We start from the raw sequence: 24,085 nt of genomic DNA on the forward strand, positions 1-24,085 counted from the left end.
GCGCTGGATTCCGCGCGAGTGTCAGCATGAGCTCGCCGACTTGTTGCTGAATATCGCCGCCTTCCCCAGGCTTGATCGTCGCATCCTGCCTTCCCCCATTCTCCCCCGCTTCCCCTGCCGCCGCATACTTCTTCAACGTCTTGAAGTCGACCACCTCCAACGCACTCTCATGACTCGCATGCAAATGCACCTTGGGCACCTCACTCTCCTTCAACTGCCCCTTCGCGACCGCATCAAACCCTTCCTTCCAGCGTTTTGCACACAAGCACCATTTCTGCCCTGGTTTCACGCCATGCTCTTTGAGGTTGTTGCCCTGCGAGGCGGAATAGTCGAGGAAGGCGGAGGTAAGGGTGGCGGCGACGGAGTGATTGCCCTTATCGTCAGGACCGGTGCGGCAATAGCCGTCGCGGTAGAAGCCTGTAGGAGGATCTTTCGAGAACATGTGCAGAGGGCCGCCGACCACTTTTTAGGTACGTGAGTAGGCTGGTCATGGGTATGGAGGAGAGCGAGAGGGAGCGCATACCGTTCTTATTCTCCATCGTCGGCTTAGTCGAGGTCTGCTGTTTGGTCGCCATGATTGCTAGGATTATAGTGCTGTGGTAGTAGTGGTCAAGTACGTGTTTCAAGATTCAACATTCAACACAGATACATCGCAGGTACAGGACAAGCTCTCGTCGGAAAAAGCATCCTCGTCGATTTCTTCGGACAGGTCCGTCATGGCACTGTGATGAGCTCACCATCTGACCGTGGATGTGTTTACATCACCACTATTTTGTTGCGCCGAAGGCGTGTCCACATGGACTTAATGCAGGTCCGCATCTCATCGCGTGGGCTAGAGAACATCTAGCGCCAGATCTGCGGATCTCGATCCGACAGTTCTGATCCGGTTCCATGTGCGTGAGGTTTCTGATGAACGAAGACGGGGGACGCGTGCGATGGTTTAGTGCCGTGAGCGGGCTCAGAACACTAGTAGGCACGATGGAAACTATGACGTCTTCACGATTGTGATCCCAAGTTTTCGAGTACGAGAATCGCTCTTGGCCCACGTTTCAGGTACCAGGCACTGGGATTGCAGATATCAATCCGCCGTGGCCTACTATGGATAGAGAGGCATGTAGTCCGGCTACATGGCGTGAACAAAGCGCCGGCGAGGCACTACATGTCTGCACACGTACCCAGACGCGCAGGACGTCCTACCAGCGCAAGGGCCGCGGCAGCCGTGCAGGGCTAGTCTAGATATGGATTCATTCAATCGACATGGTGATACTACTTCTGCATCGCTAGGGCAGACCACGACGCCTCGATCATACTTCGTACTTCGGCCCGTGGGGCTTTTTCGCGTCCCCCATCAGTGGAACAGCCTCGCTCCAATGATTAGGTGACGCCATGCCGACCGTCTGTTAGAGAACAAATGGGACACTCCCGGCCGACCGTCTATTATCCTGAATTAATGGGAGGTTTGGTGCTAGCATCCCCCGCCGAGGTGCCACTGGACGGTCGCTCGGTCGTTGACGCAGACGAGTTATTTCGACTCCGTCGAGACTTGTCAATGCTCGCGGACGTCTTATGAGACTTGACGACGTGGGCTCGGGAATCTGCTCGTTTTCTCTGTGGTCAAGAAGACAGACGAGATTAGAATGAAGACCACAATGTTTCACTGATGATAGAGATGTCTTAGTATTTGGACAGTGTTGATATGTGTGGCAGTGCTGAGTCGAGAGATGAGCACAAATTAACTTACCGATGTTGACTTGACTGTACTTGACTCATCGTTCAACTTCAGTGTCTCAAGCCGTGCTTGGCTATCCTGCGTTGCGTCCGCATCTGCTTTAGGCCTTGGTGGTGGTTGGCCCTGGCCTGACTTCATCTTGGCTGCTTGCTCGTTGAGCTTGTCCCATCTGGCTTTACGGGCTTCCTCTCGTTGATCGGCGCTGTTCTGGTGCTCGTTGTAGTCGTGAGAGCAGTCATCGAAGAGCTGTGGATTTATCTCCATGAACAATTTCATAGCGTTATATACCATGCCATGGATAGTCCTGATCAGTGTTAGCGGACAATCCGCAGCGTCTGAGAACGGAGCTCACCTATTCCAGTGTCCCTTGGAGTTCTCGTACAAGGGCGCGAACATGATTGGCAAAATTGTTTCAACGTTGTCGCTGACCAAATTGCAGAAGTACTCATTATTCCAGAAGTACAGCGCTCTTTCTGCGACCTGGAAATGAGGGCTTGCGACAGACTTGGCAAGTTGATTGAACAGTGGTTCCTGTACCTTTGCGAACTCGGCAGGATCCATGACTTCGAAGATGTCCTCGACCTCGTTAAGGAACATGACCTCTTTGGTGCTGTTGGTCTTTGGCCAATAGCGTAGCAAGCCAAGAACGACCTGCGGCAATTAGTATGAGTAATTTCAAGCGGTGTGGTGGCCCTAACTACCTCTTCGGTGAGTGCTGAGTCCTTCTCCAAGAATTGCACGATGCAGTATGCCAGCTGTGGATGATACATGCTCAGACTCTTGACCTTGTGCATCGGAATCAAAACGCGGGTCAGGAATAACTTGTGCTCTTCCTTCAGTGGGAGCGCAAATCCGTTGATGATCGATCCTAGGATCTCGAGCAATTCTGCAATGCCATTGAAGCGCTCGGTTTCGTAGATGAATTGAAAGAAGACGTTATTAATCGACCGTCTGATGTACGAGCGCAGGTTGAGGAATTTGCCATATATTCGATGCAGGGTAGTCTTGAGGAAATCTCTTTCTCTTGGATCCTCGGAATCGAACAGCTCGAGTAATTGCAGGACGAACTGGTGGTCGATGTGTGCTTTGGCAATGTTGGTGTTGAAGTCCTGACTTTCGATGAATCGCAAGAAGAACTCGTAGACGACTTGAATGTGAGGCCATGCAACCTCTAAGACAGGCTCATCTTCTTCCGGATCGAATGCATCGCCCTGAGGGTTGACTGGTGGCGGCACCGGCCGGAACAGATTCTTGCTGAACATGTCGACCACTTTGGGGTACATGGGTTCTGTAATGACTGATCTGTTGTTAGCGACATAGTCGAGCAGCTCGTGCAGCGCTAGTCTCTTGATCTCTTTCGACTTCATGTCCCCGGTCGGGTCATTGAAGTCAAATATGATATTGCACTGGTCAATCTTCTGCATGAATAGCTCCTGTCTTCTATTTGGAGGCACTTCATGAAATCCAGGCAGCTTCTCCAGGTCTCGTGCTTTCTGGTCTGAGACATCGAAGTGTGAAGACAGCCGCTTGGGTGTCCGGATACCCTCGGGCATGTCCTTGGGTGCGGACTGTAACCTGTCGAACAGTAACGACTTCTGCCCGGCTTTCGGAGGCGCCAAATCGTGCGGCATGGTCTCTGTTGCGCCTGGGCCGGGAATGTGAGGAGCGCTGGGACTGATGACCACACTCGGGGCCATGCGATCTCCGCCTCGACCTGGAGTGCTTGAACCACCCTGACCACCGGGCCCTACACCACCAAAGTGAGGGCCTGACGAGCCGGATCCCAGATGGGAAGGGCCGACATGGTGGTTTTGACCTGGTTCATTTGTAGGACCCTTTCCCCTTATGTCGGAGACATTCGTTGTGGAGGAGGTGGGTGTAGCGGTCTGCGAATTACTTGGGGATCGTGACTCGCCGCCTACTGTGGTAGATGACGACAGGGGCGAAGCTGTTCCGGTATTGTTGCTGTCCTTCTTCTTGGAGGATTTGTTCGAGTCCTTTGCACGCGATAGCTGGTCGTGCTTCGCGGAAGTCAGTAAGCTAGTCATGGTAGAGGTGCGACACGGCATGAACGTACCACTCTCTGTCTAAAGCCCTTCATGGTGGTGAGACGGCAGGCTGCGTGGTCACAGTCGGACGATCGACTTCACTTGATGGTGGTGTATGACTTGTGGCGCAATGTGGACAAGCATCGGCGGACAGGCTTGGGCTGGTATTGCGGGTAACGAGTGTGCTGGAAGTACGCAACTCGCGGTTTTCACGTGCTCATGTTGGCTGGAAGCCTCTCTTAGGCTCAAAGTGGACTGATCTGTATTATGTCGGGATGTCTGCGTCGAGGTAGCGACTTGGAGCCTCGAACCGGTGTAAGTGTGGAGGAGGCTCGGGAGGTGAGGAGGTCTAGGTCAATCGTCGACTGGTTGTCCAAGGCAACTTGACTCGAGTCGAATGAGGTAAGTAGGCGTTAGAGGATGCACTGTGCGTGTAGGCTTGATTTGTAGAAGAGCAGGATGATAATGCTGTTTCTAGGGCAAAGTTGATGAGCTCTCGACTTCCTCGTCCACTGAATGGCGCAGGCCACCTCCCCGCTGCCGTCTGCCAAGAATCGCTCCTTCTTCACTGCCAACCTTGAAAATTGGAGCTACGCGTTCGAGTTTATCCTTCCACATCGCCGTTGCAGTTCGATCAATCAAAGCGTGGTGTCTTGAGATTAATGTGCAGCCAGCTACAGCGTGATCGGGTAGAGTCCTCCTTGAAGAAAACGGCCTCCTGCTACATTTTCGAAGAGGAAGCTTTCACACATGGTGAGTCAGTGAAGGGAACACGTGATCATTGCCAAAAGGACATTCTCATCAACTCACGAGCAATCGCTTTCATACTTTTGTTTTTGCACTCCTGATCATCTTTCGCTGCTGTTTGTTCGTATCGATGGAAGCTTTCATGCAAGCTGTCATCTAGCGATTCCCGCGCATCACCTGGTTGCGTTGAACGACCAACATGGACTCTCACACCCCTGACACCAATGCCGGACCGCCAAACGAGGCACCTCGCTTCAGCATTCCCAACCAACGCATAGTCTCTGTCGAGCATCCATGCATCGTCCAAAATGTCGACAAAGCAGTCGCCATGCTAGGTGGGGGCGGCACTCTATCTGAAGTACTGAACAACGCCTCTCAGAAAACCTTGCCCTTGATCTTTACCCCTGGTGGTCAGTCCATCAGCTCCATCAACAATCAGGCCAACAACGTCCTCCTGCAGATATCGGTCCCCAAGCGGATCGGAAAGCGGAAACGTGGCTCTCAAGAATCTTTTCAGTCTGTCACAGAAACCGAAAACAACAATGCCCAAAGTCTGCTGAGATCTATCAAGGACAATCCAGAGCAAGTCCAAGTTGTTCCTCTTGGCATGGTCGAGAACAGCCACGTCTTCCGAACATTGCCAGACTTCATATATTCAACGAAAGACTCGAGCTTCAAGTCAGAAGTCAGCTCAAAGCTGATCGGCGGAAATCTGGACTCGATCAAGACTTTCCAGTTGCCAGGATCACGCGGTCTGCAGAACACAGAAATGTTTCCGCCACCCGTGCTGTCATTGAATACACTCCCACAAGCGTATGCCTATACCGAAAGAACCTCTTTTAAGCCGAAGCAGGGTACCGTGGTTGGCCGCAACACCTCCAAAATAGCGCACGATACTGAGCTACAGTGGCCCACAGCCTACGAAATCTCGAACTCGACACGCCTCGACACGAGACCTCAAAATATCAAGGACATGGCTGCCACGTGCAGGCAGTTGTTCGGCGAGAGACCGATTTGGTCACTGGAGGCGCTAGCCGCAAAACTTCCGCCCGGAGCACTTGAAAAAGACATCCGCATATCTGCGCTCTACATCGCATTCGAGATCATGTCCGGACCGTGGAGCAATACTTTCTGCCGCTACAAAGTAGATCCTCGAACGTCTCCAAAATACGCCAAATACCAGACCATTCCGATGGATCCGCCAAGTCCACCGCAGTCACAGCTACAAATGCCGCCCGACGACACTACCGAAGCAGGACCTCAGTCACAGCTACCAGTACCGCTCAATGATACGACCGAAGCAGAACAGCACCCAAGGCCACTTATACCGCCTGACGACGCGACCAAAGCATATCAGCCTGCTCCAAAGTCAGATTATGGACTATTCGCGTATCCCGTAGCAGATACACAACGCACAATCCAACTGGTCGACATCGTCGACCAAAAGATCAGCGACCTCACATCCCCTCCTTTCCCAGACTCCCTGCGAAACAAGTGCGAGCGCATCCACCACGGCTGGTACTTCGATGGCACGCTGGCGAAGATTCAGCTCCTGCTTCGGGTGAAGCTTAATGGAGGGCCCGGCGATGATGAATCTAGCAATAACACAACCGAGCCGGCGGAAAGCAGGGCGATGGATTTTGAAGCCATTCTCGCCCTACCTGATCATGCCGACCTTCGCGTGGGTGAAGATGATATCCCAACCCCAGGAGGGTCAATCATCAGTGCAAAGAAATACTGGAGAAGCTGCTACCGCCAGATCGTACGTGCTGGCATGGAGAAAGTGCAGAGCAGAGTGGAGGGGCTGGCAGATAGCAAAGAAGCGGAGCAAACGTAGAGCGCAGATTTCTGCCTGGTCGTCAGCGAGGCGATTGCTGTAGACCAATCTTTCTATCCATAGACTACTTAAGGCGAGAGACAAGCTATATGTCTACCCAAGCAAATATTGACAATTGAATTCTCCTCCGCCTTCCTGCACGACTATGCTTAGGCCCGTCTGCCAGCTATCAGCGCGAGCTCATCATGTCGTTGGTGTCTTCGAATCTGTTGCCTATCCAGCCTCTCAACTGCATGTGGGCGCCGTGGGTAGATTGCCGAACCTCGCCGAGCCTCCTGACGTGATACCACAAATTGTAGAGCTCCAGGCAGCAAGGAATGTATGAATCTACCTCGTCACCAGCTCAGAATCGTGGACGCACACGGTCCGTGCTGTGTAATCGTTCTCCGCTCATACCATCATGTCAGCCTTATACTTTGCGTCCAGTGAGGCTTTGAGCGCTACAAGTGCTATAGTCAGCATTTCCATCCTCGTCTCAGCAGAAGTGTTTGAATGCTTACCATCGCAAGTCGTCTTCGCATCACCAAACAGCATCTTCGTGTTCGGCATGTAGACTGTAGACACGTCAGCAAAATCCCCCTCCACCCCAGCAAGAAGATAACTTACACATCGGATTCGGCACATCCGCATACCCACTACTCATCCCCCTCTTCATGACAACCACCCCCTTACTCTTCCAAGCCTGCAACACCGGCATCCCCGCAATCGGACTCCCGGGCTCCAACGCAATCGGATTCACTGTATCATTCGCGCCAATCACCAACACAAGATCCGTATCGGCAAAATCATCATTGATCTCGTCCATCTCCAGCACAATATCATACGGCACGCTCGCCTCCGCCAGCAACACATTGCACTGGCCCGGCATCCGACCTGCCACTGGATGAATCGCGAAGCGGACGTTGACGCCTTTGCTGCGCAGCATAGCAGTCATCTCAGCAATGGCGTACTGTGCTTTCGCGACCGCCATGCCGTAGCCGACGACGATGATGACGGATTCTGCGTTGGCGAGTGCTTCGACGGTTTCGTCGACATTGGTTTTGGTCACGGTGCCCGTTATTTTTTCTTGGTCGGTCTGGGCAGGCATGGCGGGCGATGCCGCCGAAGAGGACGTTGGTGAGGGAGCGGTTCATTGCGACGCACATGATGTATGACAGAATGGAGCCGGAGACGCCGATTAGGCTGCCGACGGTGAGGAGGAGCGGGTTGTCGAGCATGAGACCCTCGGCGACGAGGGCGAAGCCGCTGTAGGCGTTGAGGACGGTGATGACGACAGGCATATCGGCGCCGCCAATTGCGGCGGTGGTGGTAAAGCCTTTTGTGAACGACAGAGCGGTGTTGGCTGTCAGTGCTATAGCGGCGACAGCAGGCGCTCCGGGAGCCATGGTCAGGAAGGCGCCCATTGTGCCGGCGTTGGCGGCAACAAGGCCGAGGTTGATGGCGTGTCTGCCTGGAAGGTTGATGGGGCGAGATGACATCCTACCGGCGAGCTTGAGGAAGGCAACGATCGAGCCTGTGAAGGTGACGCCACCGATGAGGACGCCGAGGTAGGCAGTGACCATGTGGAGCATGGTAAGATGGGCAGTGGAGGCAAGGACGGAGCCGATTGAGGTTAGGACGGCAGCGAGGCCAACGACAGAGTGCAGTGCGGCTACTGTTTGCGGTAGCTCCGTGGGTGTGATGCGGCGGCCAACGAGGGCACCGAATATTGAACCAATGCCTGCGATCATGCCGAATTGGGCTAGGACAGGTGTTGAGAAGCCGGCTGCGGCTAATGAGGCCAGCACGCCCGTAGACACGCCGAGAATGCCGAACAGGTTTCCTTGACGGGCAGTTGCTTGTGATGCTAGCCCAGAGATCGAGCTGATACAAAGCAGCGAGCTGACGAGGTAGCCAGCCTGAACGAGACCTGCCATGCCGGTAGAAGCGGCAGCTAGGTAGCCAGCACCGAACAGTGCTCCTGGAATAGCGTATAGCCATGGATACTCACTGGGATCCATGGGTCGACGGAACATGTCCAGCATGCGCTTCGTGATGACGAAACCTCCGCCGATGTTAACGAAAGCCAGAAGGACAGATGCAGCACCTAATGCTTGAGGTAGCGTCTCGGGCACATAGCCGCCTCCCATGACGAAGAAGCCACCAACACCTACAATGCCGGAGATTGCATTGGTGACGGACATCAAAGGTGAGTGAAGAGCAGGGATAACACCCCATACGGACTTGTAGCCTATGAGGCCTGCCAGACCAGCTGTGAAGATGTTGCTCATGAACAACGGCGTAGTGAATTTGCCAAGCGCAAGCGCTCCGGCCATGCCACCAGTGACGAGTGCAACTTGTTGTTGGGCTGCTTGCAAAGGAGTCACTTCCTTCTTCTCTGCCGCCAGGATCTGCGGCTTCTGAGCAGGAGCTGGTGGAGGTTGCGGCCTGGGTGCCGGAGGTAGGATCTCTCCGTTGTGGGTCACTATCGCGCCTCGGACTACCTCTCATCGAGGTCGATGCCGTAGGCCTTGTCAGCTGGCGACATGGACAGCAGCAGCTTCGTGATGTTGTTTGAGTACAGGTTCGACGACTGAGTAGGTAGTCGGGATGGGAAATCTGTGTAGCCAATGATCTTGACGCCGTTCCTGGTGGTGATGAGCTTTCCTGGCTGGGTAAGGACGCAATTGCCACCGCCCTCTGAGGCCAAGTCAACGATGACCGAGCCTGGTCTCATGGCCATTACGGCCTCTTCGAGTAGTAACTTCGGCGAAGGCTTGCCTGGTATCTGAGCAGTGGTGACAATAATGTCGACCTCTTTAGCTTGCTCGAGGAAAAGCTTCATTTCAGCGTCGATGAATTCCTTCGACATCTCCTTGGCGTATCCGCCAGCACCAGAGCCATCTTCCAGAATTTCAACCTCGAGAAATTCTGCGCCGAGCGATTGTACTTGTTCTCGGGCAGCTGGTCGTGTATCGAAACCTCGGACTATGGCACCCATACGTCTAGCCGTGGTGATAGCAGACAATCCGGCCACGCCTGCACCGATGATCAAGACCTTTGACGGCGGAATCTTGCCAGCAGCAGTGACTTGTCCAGTCAAGAAGCGGCCAAAGTGGTTCGAGGCTTCGAGGATGGCCTTGTATCCAGCAATGTTGGCCATTGAGCTGAGTGCATCAAAGGCCTGGGCACGACTGATTCTGGGAATCATCTCCATAGCAAACGTTGTCGCTTTCCGAGCCGCCAGAGCATCGACGAGGTCTTTGTTCTGTGCTGCCTGAATGAAAGAAATGATCGTGGTACCCTCCTTTACCTTCGGTATTTCGGAGTCGATCGATGGTGCTCGGACCTTGAGCACTATGTTACATTGTGACCAGATCGCATTCTGATCTACGAGAGTGGCTCCAGCACTCTCGTACGCATCATCACTATACTCTGCTTCCGCTCCAGCCCCACGTTCGATCAGGATCTGCTTGAAGCCCTTCTTGAGCAGTAGGGTGACGTTTCCCGGAGTGATAGCCACACGCTTCTCGCCAGGGTAGATCTCCTTCGGGGCGCCAACAACGAGCTCACTGTACGGCACTGGTGCATCACCAGAAGGGGCGTGTAATGAGCGTATGACGTTTGCCGTGCCTGTAGTGCCTGCGACAGGTCGTCGGAACTGATCCAGTAGAACTGTCTTTCGCCTAACAGCACTGCCGCTATCTTGGTGAAGTGATCTGGGCTGGACGTTGGCGTTAAACGGCAATTGCCTTTGCACATAATCTGGGTCAAGTCAATCGAGAGCTTCGTTGGGCTGGGCCATGAAGAGCTCACCTGTAGCTCGCAGGCATGATCTCGGGGATAACCGCGCCTGGCCGAAGACCAGACGCGTACACGGCGCCCTGAGCAGCATCTCTGATGGGCGCTGGGGTTAGTCGGTGGCACGCGCCCCTTGGAACCACCACCAACCGCGAGGATCTCGAACGTGGACCTCAGTGGCGTTACAGGCGTCCCGAGAGTCAGCCGAGTGAGGCCCAGGTCACGACGCGTAGAATCACACAAAAGTTTGTGACTGGGGACGAAGTACGCCCCGTCTGCCTCTGCAGTCGCCTGATTCAGGCGGAAGGCCAAGTCAGACGCGGCAGACAGCTGTCAGGAAGAGCTGAGAGTGGTCGAATCGAAGGAAGCAGGCTGGAATCTGTAAACGTGTCGTTAGGGATGTGTAGTGGAAGCTAGCCGAAGTAGACGCGGGTGGCCGAGGATAAATTATGATTGGTATACGTGTCAAAGTGAGACTTTGTTCATGCAGAGCGGCTACGCAAGGCAAGGTTACATTACTGTTGCCGCGCCTGCATAAGCGATTGATGAGCCTTAGAAGCAAACGTGAGGGCGTGGCGTGGGGATGTGCGCAGTAAGACGGCCGAGGTTGTGGGGGATGCTCTCCAAGCTGGGGCATCAGCTCTTGGCTTGAGGCAACCCCAGCTGTGTGGGGCACCAGGGCACCGCGGGGTACCTACCTAGGTATGAGTGAATGCCGAGTATGCGACACGCTGGAATCGCTTTGCATAAAGGTCAGAAAGTGCTGGACGCAACGCCGCATCAAATGGACTGGAGTTCGGCATGCTCAGCTCGAAGAGATCTGTGTAGTCTGCTAATTCGAACGTGTGGTTCAGAGGTCGTCGCAGCCTGACTATCTGGGGCCGGGTGACAACGATTCGAGGTGAGGTCGACATTAATATTCGTAGGGCAATGATTTTATACCTTCCAGCACTTACGCTTTGCGAATGCTCAATCATCGTTATACTTATCGCTTTTCACCCTTCACTTCATGGCCTCAGCGTCCTGCTGCACACCTGCAGGCTCTTCATCAGGACTGATCTTCAGAGTCTTCATCGTTTCCAAGAAGTCTAGACCCCACTGCAAACTCGTCCTCGACTCAACCACCTCGGCAGCCTCTTCATACCGCTTTTGTCGCTCTTCTCGTGGCATCTCTAGTGCTGTCTTGATAGTCTCTGCAAACCGCGGCGTGTCCCAAGGGTTGAAGATAAGGGATGACCCAAGCATCGTCCTCGCACCGGTATAGTGCGACAACAGCAACAGACCTGGACCAACGCCCTCCTTATCATCGGCCTTTCGCTTTTGGCACGCAATGAATTCATACGACACCAGGTTCAAGCCATCCCGAACCGAAGACACAACGCAGCCATCTGCTGCAGCATATAGGGCGCAAAGTTTCGGAAATGCCAAGCTCTGATACAGGTAGACCACAGGTGTGTAGCTTGTCGTGCTGTGTCGGCCATTGACCCGTCCGACTAGACGCTCGACTTCGTCTCTGAGCTGATTGTATTCCGGCACGCCTTCACGAGAAGGGATAGCGAGCTGTACCAGTGCGACTTTGCCAGCATACTCCGGATGCTCGGTCAGGAAATGATCAAAGGCTGTGAGTTTCTGAGGTATGCCTTTGATGTAATCGAGACGGTCCACGGAGACCAAAAGCTTCTTGCCCTTGAATGTGTTAAGAAGGTGTTGGAACTCTTCCTCGGAATCCTTCTGCTGCAATGCTCTGTGGAACTGTGTTGGGTCTATGCCGATGGGAAAGTGGTGAACGATAATTTTCCGACCCTGGTAATGAAGATCATGAGGACTTCTTTCGACGTCCGGCAATGCCTTTTCAGCCGAATCCAAGAAGCTAGCCACATACTCTGGGACATGAAATCCGATCACATCACAGTTGAAGAGCCCGTTACAGATAGCTTCTCGGAAGGGCAAGATCGAGTAGTAGTCTTCACTAGGAAAGGGCGTGTGTAGGAAGAACCCCAGCCGCACTTTCTTATTCCGTAGTCGTTCTCTGAGAGCAGTTGGGAGTAAGAGCAGATGATAGTCGTGGATCCAGACAGTGTCGCCATCTTCGAGATGAGGTAACAGGACGTCTGCAAAGGTCTCATTGACCTCTTTGTAAGCATCCGACCATTCGCTCTTGCTGGAAGCCTTTTCCGGCAGGCGATGAAGCAGTGGCCACAACGTGGAATTGGCGAATCCATTGTAATGGGCCTCAGCCAGCTGTTTGCTAAGAAAGACTGGTACTGCTCCATATTCATTCTGCATACGCTTTCGAAGCTCGTCCTTGTCATTGCGATGAACGTCGACCCCGGGCCAGCCAAACCAGAGAAACTTCACCTTCTGGCTAAGACCTGCCAAACTGGAGGCCAGGCCGCCAGACGATGTAGTGAAGTCGAAGGTTCCATCCTTCCTTTGCTTGATTGAAATAGGCAAACGATTCGCAACGATGAAGAGACGACCGGTGTCTTCGTCGTCGCCATCATTAGGATCGAAGTCCTTGGATGGAGACATGGGACCAATGATGGGTGAGAGGCCAGGAGCACGAAGCTGCGATGGGAAGACGCGAGCTCATACTCTACAAAATTTGTTATATATCCTGAGCGATGTGATGTGTGAAACGGAACTGTGTTCCTGACCATTGGCCTGGCTGACGAGAAACGCAGAGCATGGCAAATCCCTCCCGTTCTAGCGCAGGTAGGGTGTGACTGGCGGGACGCGCAGGGGAGGAATCTGGCTTCGAGCATTCCATCTGACCATTCATTGTTCCTTTTACGGTGCCCATCAGCCAGGACTGGGCATGTTACACGTGCGAAAAACCACTTGCGTGCGCAGAAGGAGAGAGCATGTGGGACCACTTACATCAGGTTATCGCGGCCGGAAGCGCTTTCCGTGCGACGCCCTTTCCAGGCTTGGCATCAGCGGTCAGAGATTCTGACCTCGAAGCAAGAAAACACTCATGCACGGTCGAACAAGTCACAATCCTTCAAATTTTGTCCCAGAATAGTCCTATCTCGAAAGGTTTATTCCAGTCTTCCCGTCCCGCCCGGGACTTGACTGCGTCATCTCGAGCTACCTCCATTCCCACTCTTCTCCTCTACACCAGGCTGCGGGTGTGGAGAACGTGCCAACCTTGCCATCTTGTTGCCTCCGCAGCAGAACCTCGCTCGCAAGCGATCCTGCCGGGTCGTGATTTCTCGCCAGCACCAGAATATATCCGTAGCCTTCTGCAATGTCGCCGTACCTCTGTTGGAACCCGTCCGACAGCCTGCGAGAGACGGTAACTTGGCTGAAGATCCAGGCTGTTAGATAAGGACGCACACAAGTGTCCGTGCTTGGAATTGTTGTGTAGACCTTGTCGACCAAGTATGACACGGACTCGCGATCGATGTCCCATGCTAGCCGCAGTTGCGCGCCAATATCCTTATCTGCAATATCTCGTAGCTCTGGAACCAGAAGACGATCGGCTAGGAGGTACACGGCAAGAACGTCTTCCAATCGTGTGGTCTTACCACATTCCTCGTATGTAAACGTGCTGGGAAACACAGCCAAGAGATCCTCCATGATAGCGTCGAACTTAGCTTCCGAACTGTGTTCACAGAGGTACAGGAAGACTATCATCACTCCCACAGCGATAGGCGTAGCTTCCTGAATTGTGATCTCGTTTTCGACGCTTTCTTTAAAGCCGCTGTCGATTGCCTTGCAGAAATACTCTGACTTCAACGCGATTATATTCTTGTGTACAGCGAAGGTCTTGTCGCCACATCTTATTGTGAAGTCGGAGTACTGTCCAGTCTTCAGCAGCTCCATGCCGTGGGCGCGACTGAGTGTTGGCATAGTGTTGACAGCCTGTCGAGGTGCGTATACTCTGTGAGGAATCGTTGCGACCTAATGGCCGTCAGCCAGAGTCAGACTACCCGAGTAGTGTTCCATGCGTACCAGTAATCGCCTGTCGACAGCACTATGCGGCGGGTGTATCGATGGCAGAACGTCGAAGGCGCTCTGAAGCCTGAGCGTTTAGGCTGGCACTTTTCAGGTGGACCGAAATCTGTCGAAATGGCGATGGGTGAAAAATGGCGCTAGTGCTAGTGGAGTTGCTATGGCAGCCTCAAGTGAAGTCGATATGAAAGGTCGACATACTATGAAGCGAAAAGGATGTTGTGAGTTTATCTCGAAGCGCCTGCATGACTATCCGGCTACGCACTCATCGGACACATCCCAGGCTCATACTCATGCCATCTAGCTCCGGCATCTGCATTGAGGGACCAAGGCGAGCCTGAAAAGGACACCGTTTCGCAGCATCCATCATATGTGCAATCGAATATGCTGCGCTCCTAGTGTGCTCTATAGTTTGGTCGAAGGTAATTGATGGACCGTCGACCAAATCGTCCTCCGGTCTGCTGCCTGGGTAAATGAGCTTCAGCTCCGATGGAATCGACTGGTTTTTGACTATTGTCCATCTATCGAAGCCAGTGCTCCAGACCTTCTCCCAATGGCGACCAAGGCTTTCTGTCCAAAAGTGCGCTTTCAGTACCCAATCCACATATGACCAGTTGCTCGACTCCGGATAGAGGCGGAACATTCTATCAAGCACCTCATGGCCGCCAGGCATCGCCATGGTCCGCAAACCCAACGCTCCACCTACAGATATGGAAATCCATATCATGGTATCCTGGGCTCTTTTCGAGTCGGGCTTCTCATGCTTACGCATCTGGTCGATGAAATGTCTTAGCGGCGGGTCGTGGAATATGTTTAGCGATCTAAGTTGTCTCAACTGAAAAGCGTATGCCAGTAGACCGCACACAAGATAGCTCTCAATCGTTGCCTTCTCAGCGAATCCTAACCGCTGGAGTGCGGCGAGCATTACTTGTATCTCGTGGTCAACCCGTTCATCCGCTTCATCCATATGAGACAAAAGGTTTGTCGTGGCCTGGGCGAAGGCGAGAAAGTTCATGATCTGCTTTGACACATTACCACAGAGACACAATTCGGCGAATGCGGGAGGTAGACGCGAGAGACTTGTGCAAAGCTCAGGCGAGAATGGCAGCCCTGGATATGAAAGTGGCTCATTAAGGCCGAGTTCATTGAATGCCTCTTTGACGTATCCAGGCGAGGTGCCTGGTATGTTCATCGGCTTTCCCGTAACGAAACATCCCAGGGACTGGTAAGCCAAGACTCCTGCTCTTACGAAGCGCTTCCATGGCGTACTGCCGTCCAGGTCTTCACGGAGTTGAAGCATCTGTTGAATGCCATCAAGATGGGCCGCAACCGCCGCAACGTTGCCAGTCAGGTACTCCAAGGTCAATACCATGGTTATGCTCAGGAGGGACGCATCACTTATGCCTTGCGGCGATGTTAGGTTGTTGGTGATTGTTTTGATGGCATGCGCTCGGCGAAGGACGAAGGGTCGGTCTTCTTTGACTTTCTTTCCCTGTGCCATGAGGATCGATGCTCTACAAAGTACGACGACAATCTCGAAGAGCATGGCATCCTTGAGCATAAATGGGAAGAGCAAGGCCATGTGCGGGTTCGGCTTGCCAACCAACCATTCGGACTGCTTATTCTCGGGCACACAAGTAGCTAGAAAGAAGTCCATTGCCGATGTGACATCCGGGGTGGCTTCGATGGGTAGGGTGACGAATGGGTCCTGACGATGCCCATTCTCTGGGAGACTCCTGTGCTGTAGCGGCGTCGGACACCTGTACGTATGGGCTGTGATCACGACAGTCTTTCGTTCCGCCTGCTGAGTTGCCGAAGAGTTCAGGCTGGCATCTGTTGCAGACCTCTTCACATGCCGGTTCAGCCTCCACTTCGTCCTTCCTCCGTTAATGTCGTGCGGATCTGATTCCGCTGTAGGCTGCCATGACTTGAATTTGATCCTCTTGTATCCCTTTGGCTTGCCTTTGGTGACGCTACCAGGCTTCTGTGTAGGCTGAGGCTCTGTTGCCGGACTCTGGCTTGTACTCAAGGCCATGGCGAGCCCGATTCGGTGACAATGACGGCTTTTCTCCTCAGACAGGGGTCCATTGATCTTTCTGCCAAGAGCTGTCTGTTTGGAATCTTCTGCGTGTGCACAGGTGATACTTGATCTTCGGAGCCTGACGCAGTCGCAGAGAAATTGTAGCAGGTCGGTCGCTGGATACCATGGAAGATATGAAAATGAGTGTGGACATGCAGGAGAACCCCTACGAGATCGGCGAAGTCTTTGAGTCGCGTCGGGCTGTGAGGGCCTAATTTGGCGGAGTAACAGAGCGTCCCAGGTGCCAAAGCCCTCTATTGGTACTTCCCGTGCTTCGCTTCGGGCTCCAGCTCTCCTTACTACCCAGGTAGGTAGGTGACAGCTCATCCTCCGCGGACTTTGATTCAGCCTTCGAGCGGCGCGCACGACATGAGGCGGCGTTCTTTCCACGAATGCCTGGCAGTCCACCCGACCGTCGAGTGATGAGCAGGACCTCGGGAGTTCAGCTGATTAGCGGAACGCAACGCCATGCCTGGTGCGCCTCATGCGTTGTCATCCGGTTAACGCCATGTGTTGTACACTTCCATCAAATCCGCGTTGCTGCCAGCAGCCAGACATCGCTAGTGTCTGACGCGGGCAAATCGTCGTAGCTGATGTGTACATGTGGACGGGATCTCAGGTGCATCAGTGCACCGACCGTTGCGACTCTAGCCGATCGACAGATGGCAAACATACCGGGCTGTTGTACTTTGCAGGCGTGTATGCTGTGCTGGACTCACCTTGCGCAGGTTTTCGCACCCTCACCCATTGAGGTCCATGGCATTCAGGTACTCATTGCTGAGGATGAGCGGAAAGCCATGCGCTGGATGTGAGACGTTACATTTGAGATCGACACTGCTTGAGTCCTCCGTATAAGCAAAGCATCCATGTGGTCAGAGAGTATGGAATTGGACGCACGAGAAGTGTGAGATTCGATGTTGAACAGGGTGGCCTCCATGGGTGAAAGCGATGCCAAGGCAACTGGAACGAGACAAACGGGGCAAACCAGGAGACCTTCATCGTTACTAGGTGAACCACCACTCGTTGCCCGAGCTTCATGCCGCCTACAACGTGCTTAGCCGATAGAGCCAGATTCGATAATTCGACATGTCCGCCACCAGCCTAAGCGTCGACGAGTCGCTAAGTCTTCTGCGAAGCGGCCGCTTCTCCGACTTCACGTGAGTCTGCCAAAATTCCCGGAACACGCGCGCGGACATCGTGCCACAAAACGTGTCCTGGTCGATCGATGCCAAGTCTTGAAGACAGCGCTGACCCAGAGTCAGCATCAAATGCAAAAGCACAGTCTTTGCCGTCCATAAGCTAATGCTGTTGACAAAAAGCGCCTACTTCGATATACTCATCGACAGTCCGTTCAAGGAGGGGGTCGAAGACGTTTACACATGCCGAGAGACTGAGCCGCGCATTGTTGCCGTCATCATCACCTTCATCTACACACAACAACTCCATACCTCGAAGAAGATCTCCGGTATCTGGCCAAACAAGTTCTCACGAGAGGTTCACTCGCTTCCCGACCATGTCGAAGTCTACTTGCTTGCAGACCGCCTGATGTTATTCGACCTCAGACGTGCCATAGGCGAAGTCTTCCTCGAGCGTGTCTCAAAGCGCGTCTATGAATATCTGGGCAAGGATATGTATGCTCACAAGACCTTAATTCACCAGTTCGTACAGATGGTATACGACAAGGTCGGCGAGCGTGACGACTTCCTTCGTCCTGGCGTGACCAAACTTCTACTGGAGATGGAAGCCAAGTACAGACCAGTCGGAATCGCCGTGATCGATAGCGAGACCTCCGACAGCGATGTCAGCAGTAGTAGCAGTGACGAGAGTGACGAGGACGAGGAAGAGGTTCGGCGTGGATCTGGCAAATCAAGAGCCACCAAGCAGCCAGCTTCCGTCAGAAGGACACAAATCACCTTTCAGAAGACACTCCAGGAGCTCATGACCTTGGCTGAAGAGAAGGATCCGTCTGCTGTACATTCTGGTCGCCTGTTGGTCCGTGCCTGCTTTGAACGAGTCACAGATTTAGAGGTGCAGCTCGCCTTTGCTCGAGATCCTGCGAATCGCAAGAAGGCACAGCCGGCGAAGCGTCAGCGCGTGGACTGACACGGCACTGGCTGAGAATCGAGAAGATACTGATCCTTACGGAGTAGAGGAATGGGATCTATTACCGCCACATTTTCGGCCACGGATGCCCGCTCCAGGTGCGAAGATAGAGTGCAGCGTGACAAGGACCCGATAGCGGCGAAGCATCCAGAAGCCCGCCGGCACACTCCGTGCTATTCACTGAACGAATTCACTTATGCCGTCCAGCTCAGAAGACTTGCCAACCCGCCACTTTTGTTTATTCATTTTCGCCTGTTTCTTCTCCCAACGAGTCCCAATTAGCTTCATAACATCCCTACAGCTTGACAGCCAGTTGCATTACCAACAGACGAGCAACCCTCAGGCAGGAAGCCCATCTCCAGTGTGATCGCGCGGGCGCTAACAATTCTCAGTTCAACACAAGCTACACACTGTCCGAATCCTGCGATCGAATATCAACGCCATGTCTGGACTCAGTCGCGACCAAACAGTTGAGCTCCTGAAGACGGGAAAGTACTCAGATTTCACGATCAAATGCGGTAACAAAAGCTTTGCTGTGCACAAGGCCATCATTGCTTCCAGGTCAGACTTCTTCCGGGTTGCAATCGACAGTGGCTTCAGGGAGACCATCGAGAATGAGATCACAATAGGAGAGGCCCCACCTTTGGCTGTTGCAATGGTCATCGTCTACTTGTACATCTTTAAAAGCTCCAAGCAATGTGATCTCGGCAAGCTCTGGGGTTTCTTCTGCCAAACGTTTCTCCGTGAGTTCACAGACGGCGAGCATGATGAAACCTTGGGATTCGAAGACACAATCAACCTCTATCTCCTGGCAGACCGCTTCATGCTTCCAGAGCTCCGCAGAGCTGCAGACAAGAACATCGGCTGGCGCCTTGTAACGCAATGGAGGATGGAAGGAGAAGATTACGACGAAGACGTTACACTGGAAGACTGTATCGAAAAGATATACACCATGGTTCCAAGCTCTGTTGACTTGATCCGTTGCTTGACAACCTGGATTCTGAGCGGTAGCGAAGTCTCTCGTTTGCTGCTCGGCCAGCGACTGGCTGACGCTATGGAAGAGGAATGGCACGGACGTATTCTCGACTTGGCAAAGACATACGATCCTGAAGGAGTTACCTCTGGCAAGCTCTGGCTGCAGCAGCTACAGTACACGATGCAGGCAGTGGGTCGCTGGAAGACGTCTTGCATCGTGTGCCCGAAGACCGGCCAACACTGGCTTTACGCCCGCCAGCTCGAACACTCATGGAGCGTGTGGAGACGGGCACCTCGGAGATGCGTTTGAGTCTGTACTTAGTTCGGATGGACGGAGCAGAAGCCAGCGCTTGGGACCATCGCTGACAGAGGGGCATGTATCGAATCAGGCCATGTGGTAGAGCGAAAGGGATTGAGGAATGGCGGTTCTCGAGAGAGTCTGGCAGTGTCGCTGAGAGCGCCCTGAGCCCCAATAACAGCAAGTCATTGGGCGCATAGTGCCAAAATTCTAGCCGCGATAGTCGTTGCCTTAAAGAGTTGCCCTTGCCAAGCAGTGCTTAGTTGCCTGAAACGCATTTCTGAGTTTCCCCGTGCTTTTCCCACCATCTCGCATTATACCAACCGTAGAATGCAACATCTACAGCGATAGTTAGATGTCGACAATACCTTCCGGCATAAGCCAGACGGCAGTCATATCTGTTATGGGAGCTTTGCAGCCATGTGTACCATCGACACTCATCCCGATGCACCATTCAACTGTTGCACCTTCCCTCTCATCGAGCCAATCTGCCTGTATCTCCGTTTTGGACATGCTAGTTGAGAATTATAGGGTAGCATCAATTCAAGTCCATGGCTTGACAGCTTCAAGTGCCTCTCAGCTAGATCACGTCTGTCATTGCGGCGTCTTCACCTGACGAGACTTCGAACGCGTGTGTGCAGCCTTGCGATCTCAGGTAAGTTCTTGGCCACCTCTAGATCTTGTTTCACACTTCCCTGCTGCGGACCACACGATAGGTCTTTCACCACACTTTTACATCGATCGCTCGCGGCTACAAATAGTCGTCCTCCCAGCCCTTCGCGATCCACCATCACGGGCGCCCCAAAGTCCGAACGCAACCATCGACATCGCTACACACCACCCAAAGGAGCAACCACCATGTCCAATGCCGGCACCGAAGTACCTGCTTCGCCCATCATTCCTAACAGTGTGGTCTTGCAGTGGCTAGAAACCGGCAAATATTCCGACTTCGTGGTACGATGCAAAGATAAGGTGTTCAATCTACACAAGTCCATCCTTGCCTCCAGATCCGAGTACTTCCGGGCTGCGATCGATGGTGGATTCAGAGAGAGCTCAGACGGAATCATGACTATTGAGGAAACCCATCCCTGCGCGCTTGCAGCCATTGTGGCTTTTCTCTACACTGGAAAAAAGAAAATATCAGAACTCATTCATCTCATCATTTCAAATTCATCCAACTTCCCGGTCCGATTCTCAGAACAAGAGAGAATGCGTGTAGGCAATATGACAGGCTTCCTGGACATCTACCAGCTCGCAGATCTCATGATGCTGAGCGAGCTCAAGATCGCGATGCAAAAGGAAATAGGTCGCTTTTTGTTCGAAAACCGTACTGGAATGCGCGACAACATTTACTTGGAAGGCCATTAAGATCTGAACATGTTCGAGTATCATGTGCGGCTCATCTATGAGACTCTGCCAGAGACCGACGGTATGGCTCGTCCTCAGCTGACCACTGCGATCGTTAGAGACCCTGCTTTGTCTTTCAATAGGTCGCTATCGGGAGCAGCCAATGTCGAAGTCGAGCACATTCTCGACATAGCACGAGAACACGACCCGGTGGGGGTGACTCAGGCGATGAATCTGCTCGCAAGCCTGCGCAGAGATGGGCATACTCCTAGACACTACCGCCTTCAAGAAGTCCACTACCACTATCAGGAGCTTCCTGCTTTCGAAGATGATGAGGACGACGACGATATGGGCTTCGGGCTGTTTGATTAGCAATCCTCTGCGAACATGCAACCTCCGGACGCTCCGCGCTGGAGTGTCTGCGATATAGTCCTGCTCTGGCTCCGGAGCTCCAGAAAATGCGCATGAAGTTCTCGAGGACTTGTAGGAGTGTGATCACGACTTGGCTTTCGGATCCATAGCGTCATCTTGTCAATCTTGCTGTCAAGCAGACCTGGAAGGCGGCGAGTGGCTGACGAATTGTTCGTCTTGTCCAGCTTTGGCGGATCAGTGCATAGAGCATCTGTCATGGTGGCGATACGCGACTGCCGGTCAGCATCAGGTTGACTTGCCGCGACTAGGCTAATGGCGCAGGATACAGCCAGCAACTCATTTGCAGACATAGTCAAGAAGTAATGGGAGAGAAACATATCAATTTTCGTGACACTGAAGCCACGACTTCATCTGAATCGTGATCTAGTCGCCTCTCGTTCCCGCCAACCCAGCGACGGCATCAATCACCCATCTCAAACTCGCATCCCTCACCAGCCCACCGAGCATACCTTTTCAACGTCACCATCGCAACCTTCGCTCTAGCTGCCTCCACACTGTCTCGTCCTTCGCTCCATTCTCCACGTTGTTGCTATGATTTATTCCGCCCTTTGTCCTCTGTGTCAATAAGTCGACACGCCGCAGCGTTCCAAAGTCCCTGGGCCGCTGAGATTTCGACGTGGAATCCTCGTCTACACAAACACATAGCTCTGCCAATGACTGAGGGTCATCTTCGAGCGGCAATTCTTGTGATGACTAGTCATCGTCATGATCACCATCATGATCAGGCAGCTTCTCGAAGCGCCAAGATGGAATATCGAATCTGGGAACACTGGTATAGGACGTATGAATGATCCTCTGATACGGCAGAAAAATCAATCCCTCCGCCCTCTGACCTTGGCTCGAACCCTGGATCGAAGATATGTCAAGATCCGGTCGACTCCATGGTGGTCCTCGTCGCCGTGATGTTGATTATTATGTGCCATCAAACCACTGAAGAGTCGATGAATACTATTCTCACAAATGAGACATCTAAAGTGGCGGTTTTCGTCGTGTTGGGTTTCGTCGTGTCGGTCTTCATCGTGTTGGTCTTCATCGTGTAGGTTTTCAGCGTGTTGGTCTTCCTCGTGTAGGTTTTCATCATGTCCGTCTTCATCGTGTTGGTTGTCATCGTGTTGGTTGTCATCGTGTTGGTTGTCATCGTGTTGGTTTTCTTCGGGCCGGTCTTCATTGTGTCGGATTTCATACCCAAGCTCATGGTGCCTGGAATATCCCTGAGCCCATGTTCGAATGTGGATATCTTTGACACCGCTGGGACATGCTCCGCTCTCCAAGTGCATGATGATCGAGAAATCGTCGCGCAAGGTGTTCTTGGTACAGCCCCAGCACCTAAAGTATCCGTTCCGGGTGCGCGCAGCAGAGGCAGTGTCGTCGACAGAGGTGCTGGTGTGTCCTCGGGTGTTGTTGGGCTGGATAGACAGGGTCTCTGTGCGCGAAGATAAGGTATCGAGGACAGCATCGGCAGTTGGTCTCGAAATCGACTGGTTGCGAATCGCCTGAACGTCTGGCACAGAACCGTCTCCTTCTGCATGTACGATTGGTCTTGGAGTCGCTGGATTCGAGCTGCGCCTGGGGCCTGGGGTGGACGTGATGCTTGCGCCGGTTGTGCCTGCGATGGCGGTGCTTGCGGTGGTGCTACTTGCGGTGGCGGTACCTGTGATGATGGTGTCTGCCGTGACTGTGCCGGTGGAGCTAGAGGTGCCTGCGATGCGGATGCCTGCGGTGCGGATGCCTGCGGTGCGGATGCCTGCGGTGCGGATGCTTGCGGTGGCGGTACCTGTGGTGTCTGCTGTGCCTGCATTGGTGGCTGCAGGGCCGGCTGCGGAATTTGAGGCACAAAGTTGCCCTGCGCAGGAGCACCGAACTGATTTGCTGATGGTGCCGGTTGTTGATTTTGCTGCATCACGTGGTTACTCTGAGGTTGAACAGGAGCATATCCTGGCTGCATTTGCCCTGACGGAGGCTGGAAGTACACCTGCGAAGGGTCAGACTGATATCCAGGGTTCTGTCCTCCAAAAGGCTGCATCGGACCAGCTGATTGTGCGCTGGTGAAGGCGGTCGAGGTTCCTGGGACCGGCTGCTGGTTGAAACCACCGTGGAACTGCTGGTATTGCTGGTCATACCCTCCTTGCATCGGCTGGGTTGGTGCTTGTGGCATCATCGGTGGGTAGAAACCGCCTTGGCCTTGTTGGTATGGCTGGTTGTACCCGCCTGGCATCTCTGGATGTTGCACCACTGGTTGCGCCGCCATCTGCCAATTGTGCCCGCCTGCCATCTGCTGAAACTGCACCTGTTGTGCCTGGTGCGGCATTGGCGGTTGGTTTTGGTGCATCCCCCATTGCATTCCACCTGGCGCTTGCTGCGCTGGTTGACCTTGCGGATAGATCTGTGTCTGCGGCTGTGGCTGCTGAGACATCGATCAAACATTTGTGGTTGTTGGAATGGCTGCTGAGATGGCTGCTGGAATGGCTGCTGGAATGGCTGCTGGAATGGCTGCTGGAACGGCTGCTGGAACGGCTGCTGGAACGGCTGCCCATGCTGATACATCTGAGTCGGTATCTGCGCCTGCTGAGGATGCTGCGGCTGCTGTGCACCATAGTTCCAGGAACTGTAGCTACCTCCTTGAGGATGGGTCATACTCCAATACGGATTGGACATGGTTCGTGTTTTGAGTAGTATTGTTGTAGCAAGGAAGAGAACGAAAGCAATTCTGCGGGGTTGTTAAATGAAACGATTTCGAAAGTGCGCTGTCTGC

General features: G+C 53.4%; 10 protein-coding genes across 10 annotated transcripts; 4 read left to right on the forward strand and 6 right to left on the reverse strand.

Moving 5' to 3' along the window:
* Positions 1-40: 40 nt before the first annotated feature.
* AB675_2881 (uncharacterized protein) lies at positions 41-575 on the reverse strand (the record flags this gene model as incomplete). The annotated part of the gene is made up of 2 exons (XM_018142888.1): positions 41-462; positions 524-575. Coding segments are annotated over 2 exons (474 nt in total), but the record flags the coding sequence as incomplete, so codon positions are not given.
* A 4,148-nt stretch (positions 576-4,723) lies between these two features.
* Positions 4,724-6,361, forward strand: AB675_2883 (Transcription factor tau 95 kDa subunit; the record flags this gene model as incomplete). The annotated part of the gene is made up of 1 exon (XM_018142889.1): positions 4,724-6,361. The coding sequence occupies one exon, from the start codon at positions 4,724-4,726 to the stop codon at positions 6,359-6,361; it is 1,638 nt and encodes a 545-aa protein (XP_017996425.1).
* A 390-nt stretch (positions 6,362-6,751) lies between these two features.
* AB675_2884 (NAD(P) transhydrogenase, mitochondrial) lies at positions 6,752-10,235 on the reverse strand (the record flags this gene model as incomplete). Its single annotated transcript, XM_018142890.1, has 6 exons — positions 6,752-6,801; positions 6,862-6,915; positions 6,968-7,436; positions 7,501-8,788; positions 8,845-10,105; positions 10,157-10,235. The coding sequence occupies 6 exons, from the start codon at positions 10,233-10,235 to the stop codon at positions 6,752-6,754; spliced, it is 3,201 nt and encodes a 1,066-aa protein (XP_017996446.1).
* Positions 10,236-11,143: 908 nt separating this feature from the next.
* AB675_2885 (Alpha,alpha-trehalose-phosphate synthase [UDP-forming] 1) lies at positions 11,144-12,673 on the reverse strand (the record flags this gene model as incomplete). Its single annotated transcript, XM_018142891.1, has 1 exon — positions 11,144-12,673. The coding sequence occupies one exon, from the start codon at positions 12,671-12,673 to the stop codon at positions 11,144-11,146; it is 1,530 nt and encodes a 509-aa protein (XP_017996415.1).
* Positions 12,674-13,231: 558 nt separating this feature from the next.
* On the reverse strand, positions 13,232-13,996 carry AB675_2886 (uncharacterized protein; the record flags this gene model as incomplete). The annotated part of the gene is made up of 1 exon (XM_018142892.1): positions 13,232-13,996. One exon carries the CDS (start codon positions 13,994-13,996, stop codon positions 13,232-13,234), a length of 765 nt encoding a protein of 254 aa, XP_017996431.1.
* Positions 13,997-14,363: 367 nt separating this feature from the next.
* AB675_2887 (uncharacterized protein) lies at positions 14,364-16,133 on the reverse strand (the record flags this gene model as incomplete). The annotated part of the gene is made up of 1 exon (XM_018142893.1): positions 14,364-16,133. One exon carries the CDS (start codon positions 16,131-16,133, stop codon positions 14,364-14,366), a length of 1,770 nt encoding a protein of 589 aa, XP_017996379.1.
* Positions 16,134-17,264: 1,131 nt separating this feature from the next.
* On the forward strand, positions 17,265-18,281 carry AB675_2888 (uncharacterized protein; the record flags this gene model as incomplete). Its single annotated transcript, XM_018142894.1, has 2 exons — positions 17,265-17,335; positions 17,441-18,281. The coding sequence occupies 2 exons, from the start codon at positions 17,265-17,267 to the stop codon at positions 18,279-18,281; spliced, it is 912 nt and encodes a 303-aa protein (XP_017996368.1).
* A 442-nt stretch (positions 18,282-18,723) lies between these two features.
* Positions 18,724-19,566, forward strand: AB675_2889 (uncharacterized protein; the record flags this gene model as incomplete). The annotated part of the gene is made up of 1 exon (XM_018142895.1): positions 18,724-19,566. One exon carries the CDS (start codon positions 18,724-18,726, stop codon positions 19,564-19,566), a length of 843 nt encoding a protein of 280 aa, XP_017996380.1.
* Positions 19,567-20,412: 846 nt separating this feature from the next.
* On the forward strand, positions 20,413-21,273 carry AB675_2890 (uncharacterized protein; the record flags this gene model as incomplete). The annotated part of the gene is made up of 2 exons (XM_018142897.1): positions 20,413-20,881; positions 20,924-21,273. The coding sequence occupies 2 exons, from the start codon at positions 20,413-20,415 to the stop codon at positions 21,271-21,273; spliced, it is 819 nt and encodes a 272-aa protein (XP_017996404.1).
* Positions 21,274-22,255: 982 nt separating this feature from the next.
* AB675_2891 (uncharacterized protein) lies at positions 22,256-23,641 on the reverse strand (the record flags this gene model as incomplete). The annotated part of the gene is made up of 1 exon (XM_018142898.1): positions 22,256-23,641. The coding sequence occupies one exon, from the start codon at positions 23,639-23,641 to the stop codon at positions 22,256-22,258; it is 1,386 nt and encodes a 461-aa protein (XP_017996420.1).
* Between the last annotated feature and the right edge of the window lie 444 nt (positions 23,642-24,085).

Source organism: Cyphellophora attinorum (genome assembly GCF_001299255.1).
Source record: "Cyphellophora attinorum strain CBS 131958 chromosome Unknown Contig31, whole genome shotgun sequence".
Lineage (NCBI taxonomy): Eukaryota > Fungi > Ascomycota > Eurotiomycetes > Chaetothyriales > Cyphellophoraceae > Cyphellophora > Cyphellophora attinorum.